Genomic DNA, 12216 nt, shown 5'->3' on the forward strand with positions numbered 1-12216 from the left:
GGCAATAACTCTTAGCTTGAAACCTCTGCCGGAAAGCAATCGTGGCCCTTCATTTTGGAAAATAAGTAATTCTCTTCTAGAAGATGAAGAGTATGTTCAAGTAATTCGGAAATTAATTGCTGATAAGAAAAGAGAGTTTCTAGATACCAAAATATCCAATCCTCACCAAATATGGGAAATCATGAAATATGAAATTAGGAAAAAAACATTACTCTTTGCAAAGTCAAAAGCTAAATGTAACCATAACAGTTATCAGGAGTTAGAAAACAAAATAAAAGATATCGAACAAACTGAAAATTGGCAATTAAATGATACATTACTGAAGGAACTTGAAACCCTGAAACAAATATTAAACCGACTCAGTGATCACAATACAAATGGAATAATCATAAGGTCTAAGGTAACATGGTTCGAGTATGGTGAAAGGAGTAATAAATATTTTTTGTCCTTAGAAAAAAGAAGGAAGTCAAAGACACATGTTCGAATGCTCCTAGATGGAGGATAGGAAATCACAAACCACTCTGACGTCCTAAAACAACTAGAAACATTTTACCACAATATTTATTCTCCTAAGAACGATTTATCAGAGGAACAATGTTTAAATTTTTTAAAAGATATTGATACCCCAAAATTAAGTGATCAAAAGAAATCAATTAACAAATCGCACATTAATTTCCATTGTCTGTCCTCTTATTGATCATAGATGAGTCTTAAAATGTTCAAAACTAAAGTGGAACCACGAGCGCAGCGAGTGGTTTCACTGTAAAGTTTTGAACATTTTAAGACGTCATCTATGATTAATAAGAGGACAGACAATGGAAATCTATGTGCGATCTGTTTTTTACAACAAACTGCGAAATGTTTACAAAATAAAATGAGCGAAAAGTTTTTCGAAAATTTGTTATTCAAGGAAAGCAAGGCGATAGACCAAACAGCTCCGATTATTGTGAGCTTTTGAATATTTTCGCTAAGATAGTTAGTTTTCATGACCATTAGAGGACAGAGTACAGAAAGTAAGACAAAGGTTTTTCGGTTATTTACTTTTGAAAACTTCAAAGGTTATTTTATAACTTACAAAAGTTTTTTTCATAAAACACTGTCAACATTTCACAACCAAACTTCCTACACTGTGATTGGCTAATTTTGACAGTTCTTTGACAGCCACTGTGAAAGAATGCTTGCTATTGGTCAAAACTTTTGACATTTACAAGTTTATAAATAGCTTTTTTAGCTAAGTCGAAAAGAGTTTGAGTCAGAACTCAAAGGTTCTAAAAAACGAAGCTTACTAATAAGTTCAGCTAAGAAAAGCAATGTCAATTTCGCTTGACAACATAGGCATTCACGTTCTGGATGGAGCAGCCATTGAAGATCAACTCTGGAATGGAGTTAATGGCCATCTCAGACTGTACAACCTGTACAGAAGTGGAAGCAGACAAAACAGCCCTGGGATCTCGATCAAGCCTTCTACTCTCGCCCTCTGAATCGGTCAATGCACTGGAAATCACGTCCGAGCAGGTCTTTAGTTGCTGGACCGATGGTCTTCTGTTATAAGATAGAATACTCTGTTCATTGGTATGTCCAGAGATGCTCATTATGTGACGAGTCGGGATTCCAGCATTTGACCACATGGTGATAGCTGTTGCTCTGACGCTGTGGTTTCGTGTAGACTTTTGAGAAGCCGGCTCCGATAGAGATTGACTTCATCCATATCACCCAACTTGTTGACACCTAGAGGCTTGTTTTCATACCACACTGGATCCTCTGGTGTAAAGATTGGCACTGGTCTTTGAAAGAATGCTTGTTGTTTGGGGTTAAGTTTGGAAAGATAGTACTTCAGGCACCACAGCGAATCGCCAGTTTCACCTGTTGAATACAACCGTGTTTCGTTTTCATAACTCTGCTTGTCACAAAAGCCACCCTGATGGTTTTTGGTCTGCTCCTTGTGAGTCATGGTTGCATATTCCTTTCCTTCACCGTCAAGATCAAAAGTAAAGCTTTCTCGGCGGAGCTGTCTTTAGCCCTCACAACCACGGCGGCACCAATACAGGGTCACTATGAACCACACTCGCCGAAGGAGGCGGTAAGGATTCTTGTGGCTCAAAAAAGGATTTTTCTTGACCTTACTCACATCGGCTGGCTCAATGACTGGTTTGTGTTTGGTATTTTGTTTCTGTTCTCTTTTGTTGACCTTGAGCTTGCTCTCCAGTATCTTGTTAGAGCTGTAAAATGCTGGGTTGTTAGTGAGCTTCATTGCTTTACCATTGACTGCAAAATGGTGTTCAACAGCATTCCTGAACCCAAGCAGCAAGGAGCTGCTATACTCTTCACCTTTCTGGTTTCTGGCCTCTGCATAAAACCTCCTCAGGATGTCATTTAGCTCGGCCTCTGTTAGATCCAACAAGGGCTTGCAAATTTTTTGCTCATGGCACCATTCTGAAAATTGCATCAACAACTCGTAAGTAACTAAAAGTGAAAGTAAGATTATTTCTGTAGATTTCTTTATCCTTTTCAATATTAGCTAGGTTTTAACGCATATTTGCTTGAAAAAAATGAGCTGACCTACCTTGCAACAGTTTTAATACCCATTTGGTGTTTCTTTTTGTGCCCTTCGTGTTAGCACTTGACACGAGCTCATTCAAGTCTTTTCCTTTGCAAGTTGCAAAGCGAGATGAATTTTTCACGTCTTCCTCTATCTTTTCTGCCTCCAGAACTAAATATTCGTCGGCAAGACTATCAGCAAGATTAAATTCAAAGTTTGGTTCCTCTTCCGGTTCCATTGTCGACTTTTATTAGCAAAATAAATTCGCAAAATCACAGTCCTTACAATAAAATCCTACCGGCGAGTCTTGGTTTCAAAAACATTACGTCATCCATGTGTCTGTCCTCTTATTGATCATAGCTCTCAGCCAATCAGAATGTGTTATTTACGTGAGTTGTTGTAAAAAATGTGATAGCCCTCTAACAGTTAAAGACTGTTACGATAGCTTAAATAGCTATGGGTAAGGTAATAATAAAACACCTGGATTGGATGGATTAAGTAAAGAATTTTACTTGGCGTTTTGGAATGAGTTAGGAAAAATGATGGTCAATAGCTTTAATTTTAGTTTTGAAGTAGGAATTTTATCGACTACTCGAAATCAGGTTGGAATAACGTTACTGGAAAAACCTTAAAAAGATATACGATTTGTAGAAAACTGGCACCCAATTAGCCTGATAAATGTTGATGCCAAAGTTTGTAGTAAGGCTTTATGCAATAGGATGTCTGATTAAATGCATAGATTAATACATCCCAACCAGGCAGCATTTGTGAAAGGGAGAAATATTGATGATCCATTAAGATTTATAGCTGATCTTTTTGATTATTTAGAAAGAAATGACGATTGTTCATATATTCTTCTTGCAGCAGATTTTCAGAAAGCCTTTGATTCTGTTGAGCATAACTTCATCTTTGCTGTTCTTTGATCTTTTGGCTTTGGAGATAGTTTCGTTAGATGGATCAAAACATTCTTTACTAATTCTAAAAGTTGTATTATCAATAATGGAGAAGCTTCCGATTTTTTTGAGCTAAAACAAGGAACCAAACAGGGAGATCCAATATCCCCATATTTGTTTATTTTGACAATTGAAATACTGGCCCAGATAATTCGTGATAATGAAGATATAAAAGGTCTACGGATTGATGAAAAGGAGGAAGAGACTAAGCTGGTTTTGTTTGCGGATGATACAACGTTCTGTTTAAAAGACAAACGTTCATTAGAAAAAGTCTTAGAATGTTTAAAGCTATTTCAGACTTACTCGTCCTTACAACTTAACTATGAAAAGTCTGGAGTTTGCTGGGCTGGTGCTAGAAATAAAGTATTAAATGAAACGAAAATTACAAAAAAAATAGATTTTCACGCTAGTGGAGTTAAAATTCTCGGAATATATTTCTCTCATAATAAGGCGCTTATGCGTAATAATAACTTTGATAGGGTGTTTGGAAAATTTAAATCCGTTTTGTCAATAAGGAAAATGAGAAACCTCACATGGTTTGGAAAAGTTCAAGTAATCCGATCGCTAGCCATTTCACAAACTGTTATACGTTTCCTCAAAGATCGCTGTACCTCGCACATTTATAGCTAGTGTAGATAAGGAAATAACCAACTTTATTTGGAATGGTAGGAAACCAAAAATCAAATACACAACTCTAATTGGAGATTTTCTTGAAGGAGGACTTAGATTGCCCGATTTAGAAACTATCATGATTAAAATGAACCAGTGTAGGATGGGTATTAAAACTGTTGCATGATTAAAAAAACATATACTGGAAGTGCTTTGTGAAAAAATATTTTGAATCCATTGGAGGACTGCAAGTCCTAAGAGAACATTTTGACTTATCTCGGGTAAAAGTCAAAAACTTTCCTGATTTCTATAGGGAAATCTTAGACAGTTGGAGTCAAGTCAGCGAATATAAGGTTGAAACTGTTGAAGAAATTCTTCATCAACCAATCTGGCTAAACAAATATGTACATTTAGATTCAAGCTATTTTAATGTCAGAAAATTAGCAAAGAAAAGTATAGTAGATATTAGTGATGTTTGGGACTTTCAAAATGGTTTTCAATGGGAATCTAATTAATGCAAAAGGAAAGTGGTGTGATTCGGAATATTTTGCGTGGAGCAGTATAGTTATGGCATTGCCAGATATCTGGAAATTAAAACTAAAGAGTACATCGGTTCCTTACTGTTTACAGGAGAGTAATAAAGGAATAAAAATTTGTAATACTCACACACCTCTTTCCAAACTTACAACAAAGATGATCTATTGGGAAATAATTAAAAATAAGTTTAAAATACCAACGGCACAGAGGTACATATCCAACAAGTTGAGCATACCGGACATTGAGTGGTTAAAGGTTTATCAGAGTGTGTTTATAATTACCAATAAAATCAGGTTACGAGCATTCCAGTATAAAATTTTAAATAACTGTCTTTTTCTTAATAAAGACCTCTATAAGTTTAGAATATTAGAATTGCCAAATTGTTCCTTTTGTCACACATCTATAGAGACATTAGAGCATTTCTTTGTGGAACATGCAAATATTCAAACACACTGTTTTCTAAGATAAAAGATTGGTTAAAAAAACGTATATAACATTACCAGAATTGAATTTAAAAAACGTAATATTAGGAGGAAGTAAAAATGTAATGGAGGAATTTCTTTTTCTATTATATAAATATATGTATTATATAATGTTAGAATAATTAGAGGCTCTAGGCCCAATATTATTGTATTTCAAATGAAACTTTTAGAATATGAAAAAATAGAAAGAAGAATTGCCAGAAAAAAAGGCAAGTTACACTCTCATGTAAATAAATATCAAAATCTTCAAGAACTACATGTATTATCTGAATTAAGACAAGTAAGCCCGTAGCACCATCTGTAACCACTATTTGTAATTGTTTGTATTGTTTGTTATGTGTAATCATGATTTATGTTTGTTAATTAAAAAAAAAATCAAAGAACTAAACAAAGTAGGTGTTAAAAGGAAAATAAAAGGACGTTTACTCCTATTACTAGCTAAATTGAGTATTTAAAATATGAAATCGAGCGAAATACTTTGAACCCTTCAAATGTCAACAAGCATAAGAAGGGCACAGGGAGCCCAATCTCTGATAAGCGCAACTAGTATCAACGAGTTCACCACAGGCGGTTTGAGGCACGTGTAAACAGCCTGCAGACATCTGTAGATACTGTAAATATCAAATGCAACCCTTAGTAAAGCTTGATATACATGGGCGCGCAGAGATACGAAATTTATCTTCGAGTGTTGAAAAGATCTCTCACTCGTGAGAGATTTTCAACACGAGAAGATAAATTTCGTATCTCCAAGCGCCTATGTAATATTCTGTTTATTATATAATTATCAATGAAGTATGTTTTGGCTTTTTCAGGCAATTCTTTCCGTGTATTTTTGAATAGCAATGGTGTTATTTTCACACGTGTGAAGATATCAATTTTTCGAAGTAGAGAAAAATAGATATTTCATTGGTAATTACATAATAAATATATATGTTGTATGTGCATACAGCGATATGCAGAAATTCTGATCCAACCAAGTATATAGTATATAACTATATCGGATGCATTATGGGTAATGGACTCGCGGGATTCAAAACGGGATTCAAAATACCAAAGCATTGGCTGGCGTTTGGTTAAGAGAAGTTACCTTTCAAAACAAACTCCGCTTGTTCCAACCAGAAAAAGAATTTTCACCCTGCCTAGGACTCGATAGTCGGCATTATTTTCAATATAAACCGCTGTTTATTTAAGCAATTTTGATTAATAGAAATGGCTTTAAATGCAATGATGATTAATATTCAAACTTTCACTCTCGTGAGTGAACTTGTTTTGCATAAAACTGCAAAGCTTTTAATAGCTGGAGCCAAAAGAGAGAGAGAGAAAAAAATAAAATAAAAAGTAACCACAAAGAATCACTAAGTTATCAAAGGAGAAGTGGAAGAATATGCCTCTCTTAAGTAAGAATAGCCTCTGGAAATTAGATTATCTAGAAATTATATTCAGCCTGTTCTTCAACTGAGATTTGACTGAGTTGACGCTCAATAACAATTGATGGGCTGCAAGCAATCCCAAGAGAGTCAAAAGACAAAAACATGGTGGCCAAATTTGTGGTGCCGTTAACAATGGATGCTAATGAGAAATCTTTTGTTAAATGGCACCAACATGGCCACGATGACGTATCGTGCAATCGAAGAATAACACGGTAGACTACGAATAAAGCAAAATATCCTATCCAGAGTAGCTCATGAACAATTTTTGTACCACTTTTGTCATAAGTCATATTACCGACTGTTTTGGTTTTGCTGTCCTCGGAGTTATTGATTGTTTTAGAAGGGCACATATAAATAAGCGAAGAACGAGTTCAGAATTGAGCTCAGCTCAACTGAAACTTCCAAGAAGAGCAATTTCAGAACTGATTTTAAACTCAATCAATTGCAAAACTTCCAATGTTTCACTTTACATCCTTAAAACCGTTTACAATATGACATTTTTTCCTAATAGTGTAGAGGCATTAAAAAGTGAACACACTCCCACCTCTTGACTTTAGCGCTGTTCATAAACAACACTCGATAAGCCAGCCAACGTTTAGGACTTAGCTTTGAATCCCCCGGATCTATTACCCATAATGCACCCGATATAGTTATATTATACTATATACTTGGTTGGATCATAATTTCTGCATATCGCAGTCATATACTGCAGTTTGCATAAACTTTGACCAATACAAAACAAAACAAACAATCTAGTGGAGCTTGTTTTAGAGTTTTTTAGCTATCGTAGTAAAGTAGCGAATGGACTCCCGGTGTGAGGCGTTGTGTCACAACAAAAAGTGACGTGCATGGTTATAGATTGACATATTTTGAGAGCATGTAGCGAAAAAAACGAGAATGGTGCCTCAACCTTTTTATGCATAACATAATTAATGTCCCTGCAAAGTGCGAGTGCGGGCAGATGCTGACAAAATACCTCCGCTCAAACAGCCAATTAGAACGCACGATTTCTTAGAATACCGGACCGGGGGAAAAAAAAGCTTTTCTCGAATTCTTAATCACTCATAATGGAATATAGCTTTAATATTAGAAACATCTTATGGAGATACAAATTTGTTCATTATCATTAATGTGACTGGGGAAGGAAACAGGATTCAAGTCTATTCTGGTACCCAGACCCTTGTTAGCCAAAAAATTGAAGGCTCTTCTAACACAAACCAAAACACCAATATTCTAAGTACTGTACTCTCGGCTTTTATTCAACCAACATTATTGCAAGTTTTAACCATTTAAAGACATAAAACAAGAAAAACAGGACTCAAAAGAAAACTCAGAATTTGGGGTTGTGCCTTATGCGCCAGAGTCTCGGGAAATTACTTTTCTTGCAATATTTTTTCAACGGTAAACTACTATTTGTTAGTGTTCTCAAACAGGTAGCAATATATTAGCCTTTTTACAGCATGTCACATAAAAAGATTTTCACATGACAAATTGGTTGGCATGAGTGATAAAAAAAAAATGCAAAAAACAGTGGCTGTTTTGGTAGATAATGCTTCAACTCAGTCAAAATCAGTAACATAATTTATCAGAAAATCATCAGAAGTTTCAGTCGAGAATAAATTGTATAAAGAATGGATGACTGTAAACACACAATGGTCAAACAGTTTGCACTAAACAATATGGCATTGCAGTAAGCTTCTTAATTAGAGGGACTGGTAATGAATTACATGTGACTAACAAACACAATGTTTCAAAGAACTATGATATGGTTTTGTTGGTTTTACTAATCAATTGAACCATTTCTTTTTCTTTTAGCTACACCTGTAAAGGTTTTTAATTGTTTTTCCTTGACACCAGAAATAAAAGGTTGTTTAAATATCTTTTTTTTTTTTGCTGACTTGGTTTTTGACTTTAATAACATAGCTTCAAATATGTTTCTTTCAGAGTGAAAATAGAATAGAAACTGTTTATTTAAGTACTCAACCTTAAAGTAAATTTGCTTGTTCATTCAAGAAACAGTTATTTATCTACTAAGCTTAATCTTTACCTGTAATATAAACATGAAAACTTTCCATATATTAAATAAATCCATTATGCCCATTTATTATTTACAATTATGAATGTTAGGGCGTTGTTAATGATAATTATTAAATAATTTTTTGTAGGTACAACTTTCCAAGAAAACAACAAGAACTTTCACCAGGTGAGACTTTGATATTTAAATGTGGTTAAAGTTGAAAAGCTTGTTGATGGGAAAATTTAATAAAACAATAGCAGCAACCTTAGCATCCAAGAGAAATCAACAACTTCAATGTTTTTTGATGGGCTTACAAAACAGTCTTCACTTTAAACTTGGATTTTTGGACTGACATGCTTGGTCATCACATTTTGAACAAAATATGAAAAAAATCCTATTTTTTATGTAAAACGAACACATCCACAATTGCTCCAAATTTGGAGCAATTTTATATATAAATATATTTAGGCACTGCCTAAAAGCAGAGATCTCAATACGCAAGTCACAGGGAGCCCAATTTGAATGAATGTGGAAGATAAAATTAAAATTGGAAAAAAATCTTCAATTTTTTAATTCAATATTAAGATAATGTCTCCCATAATAAAAAAACATGCACTGAAAACGAATCAAAATGCACTACATCGTTTTCTTTGCGTGAGAATACTCTCCCGATCCTACTCATATGAATTTTGTACACAACTCACCACCAACCCCCCAGGGGCTAGGTTTTTTCTTCTGACAGGATGAGGGGAAAAAATTGAAATTATGCGGGATTTTTTTCCGGATTATGCGGAGAAAATGGCAAATTATGCGGAATAGGATGCGGGATGACGTCACGATCGAAAAAATTTCTGAATTTTTTTACAGGGTTATACACGTTTTTTAAAAATTTTGCTTCTTTATTTAACTCCAAACTTTGTTTAACTAAAGTTTTACGCAATTATATAGAGTTTTACCTTGATTTTGCTTCTTTATTTGACACTGGTTTTGTTTATCTCAGGTTTTTAATCCACACGTGTAATCGTCGTGTTCTTCGCACTACATGCAATTCTTCTCGATATGCTTCTCTCCAAAACATTGATTTGAATGTTTTTTTTTCGAAACCTTAAATTTATGATCTGTTTTTGAAGCTCAACAAAAAATCTCAACGTTATTTACCACCTCACCTCACCTTGCATAGTCTCCCTCGCACCCGTTTTTAGTGTCGGTCGTCACGCAACGCGTTGCGTGACGACCGACACTAAAAACGGATGCGAGGGAGACTACACCTTGCACAACAATCGTTTGCATATTCGTAGTTAATAGATTATCTATTATGTACGCCTCATTATAGGAAATTAACTCGCTCCACAAAACCAATAATTTAAGTCGTGTTAATTTCTTCAATTTTATCTATGATGTATTTGCTTTTGAAATATTATATTTTTAAAACTGAACATCACAGTGCCAGTTAAGCTAACCCTAGGCTTAAATATACTTGTTTACGATGGTAACGATTAACGATCGTAATCAGTTTCTAGACATCAAAAGACTCCGCATTTGCCTACATGTAATTGTCTCGGGGTGCTATTAAAAATGCGGCTCTGGTGAAAGAAAATAGAAGGGTTTAGACTTTTCTATTTCTCCTCAAACACAGATACACTTGGTCTACTTCATGCAGCTGTGGAAATGTAAATGGCCCAGAGCCAACAATTGTAACGTAATTTAATTTAATTTAATTTATCCATTTTGAGCTGTAATTTTAGAAGTCGCTAGATGTCAAATGTATACGAGAGAAATATTATTTTACGCGCGAAAATCTTGTCTGCGAATACATGTATTTAACCAGAACTCTCATTTGCTATCTATGTCTGCTATTGTTTGACTTCTAGCCAATCAGAGCGTACGTTTTATTCAAGGCTAGTTACCAGGCTCTTTCACGTTTTTTAACTAAGAACGCCTTGTTCCTTTTCATTACACGATGGCGTATGATTCAATATACCGTTTTAAACGCTGTTTATTGCTTGAAATTTGGTAAGTAAACAATAAAAAATTCGTAATTTCATCAAAATAAGAAAACATTATAATACATTTCTTCTTGATTATTAAGTTTTCTTTAGATTTTTGACGAATTATGCGGGATTTTGCCGGATTATGCGGAAATCGTTCGATTGTGCGGAAAAAGGCAAATTATGCGGATCCGCACCCGCGCATCCTGTCAGAAGCCCTGTTGGAAGATTCTCCAAAAAAGTTTTCCATGGCCGACATTTTTTAAGCTTTGAATTCCTGGTTAATTTTACTTATAAAACGAAAGATATCTACAAATAATCCAATACAATATCAGGTTTAGTGAAATTTACCTTGGATGTCTTTCATTGAAATCGAAATTTTGGAGATTTCCGAACTCTTATGGACAAATCAAGACTATAAAACAGACTTGAAAACTGGTAAAAAAAGGGTGAGCAAAATACATAAGCTTACTTTTACTTCTTTTACACTAATAACGATGTTTGGTTTATCATCCACATCAAAAGTTTTATGTTTTTACAAGGACCGTACTTTCGTTCATGAAAGTCTTAACTATTTTTCGAGAAGCTTGAAAACATAAGCTTACTAGATTTTGAAAATTCAATTTTACCAGTTTTCATCTTGTTAACAACAAAAGTTTTTAAAAAACTAATAAGTTTACATTCATTTATACTTGACAAGAACAACTGAGGCAAAATAGAAAATAACGCAAAATGCAATGCAAAAACAAAATAAAATTTTCTTTGTTAGTAAATTGGCATTTGGAAATGTTTTTTAATATCTCATAAAATCCTTGAATGAAATTCAAATTGAAAGTACTCTTACCATAATACCAAAACAGGTACACTTTTTTCGCACGTTTGTCATTCTGGTTCGTTGCTTGTTTGCCGGTAATTTTAGGAATGTTATTTAGCTTTAAACTTTGTCAAAAATCTCTTGGATTTGTTCGATTGTGGAATTCAAAAAGTGCTTTAAATGATTATTTTATATCATGTATGAACTACGAATACTCTTACCATAAGAACAAAACAAGTACTTTTTTCGCTCGTTCGTCATGCTAGTTTGTTGCTCGTTTTGCGGTTATGTTGTAGCTATGTTACCTACACTAAATAAAACAAAATAGAAAATGTCCTAACCTCTATCTTCACACTGTGGGGAATTCTTTTTTTCCATGATTTCTTCAGTAAATTTTTGTTTCGTTTTTACAAAAAAATGATAGTTAAAAAGCTTGTTTAAAAAAGTCGTCATTTTCCAAGTGACGTGTGATTTGAAAGCTCGACCAATCAGAAACGCGATGTACACCTGGCAGGCGACACTTTTAGCGTTACGCACAGGGTTCCCATGTGATGACCACGAAAACTGAGTTGCATCTATAGTTTACCAATATTCTATACCTATGGTGCTCCGCTCGCACGGGCCTTTGGCTCGCCCGGTAGCTCCGCTATCATTGTTAAATTGTACATTATTTGTAGTATGTCATATTTGTTAATACATATATTTAGGCACTGCCAAAAAGTGGAGCTCCCGATACGGAAGTCACAGGGAGAACAATTTGAATGAAACTGAAAGGTGAAAATAAGATCGGGGAAATAATCTTCAATTATTTTTTATTCGAAATGATGATAATTTCTCCCATAATAAA

General features: G+C 34.5%; 1 protein-coding gene and 1 pseudogene across 3 annotated transcripts in view; one reads left to right on the forward strand and one right to left on the reverse strand.

The window, feature by feature from the left end:
* LOC116300739 (CCR4-NOT transcription complex subunit 2) overlaps nucleotides 1-12216 on the forward strand; it is a 95187-nt gene that overhangs the window by 5133 nt on the left and 77838 nt on the right. For 2 of the 3 annotated variants that reach the window (XM_089030920.1, XM_089030921.1), the window contains exon 3: nucleotides 8716-8753. In XM_089030920.1, coding sequence (XP_088887046.1) covers nucleotides 8716-8753 — 38 coding nt within the window. Of the gene's footprint in view, nucleotides 1-8715; nucleotides 8754-10495; nucleotides 10581-12216 lie in introns of those variants that run through there. The other variant, XM_089030922.1, reaches the window with a different exon arrangement.
* LOC148910535 (uncharacterized) lies at nucleotides 1231-2651 on the reverse strand (annotated as a pseudogene).

The sequence above is a fragment of the Actinia tenebrosa genome, unplaced genomic scaffold (genome assembly GCF_029948245.1).
Source record: "Actinia tenebrosa isolate PJP-AT-01 unplaced genomic scaffold, QUT_ActTen_1.0 PGA_scaffold16__25_contigs__length_10494907, whole genome shotgun sequence".
Classification (NCBI taxonomy): domain Eukaryota; kingdom Metazoa; phylum Cnidaria; class Anthozoa; order Actiniaria; family Actiniidae; genus Actinia; species Actinia tenebrosa.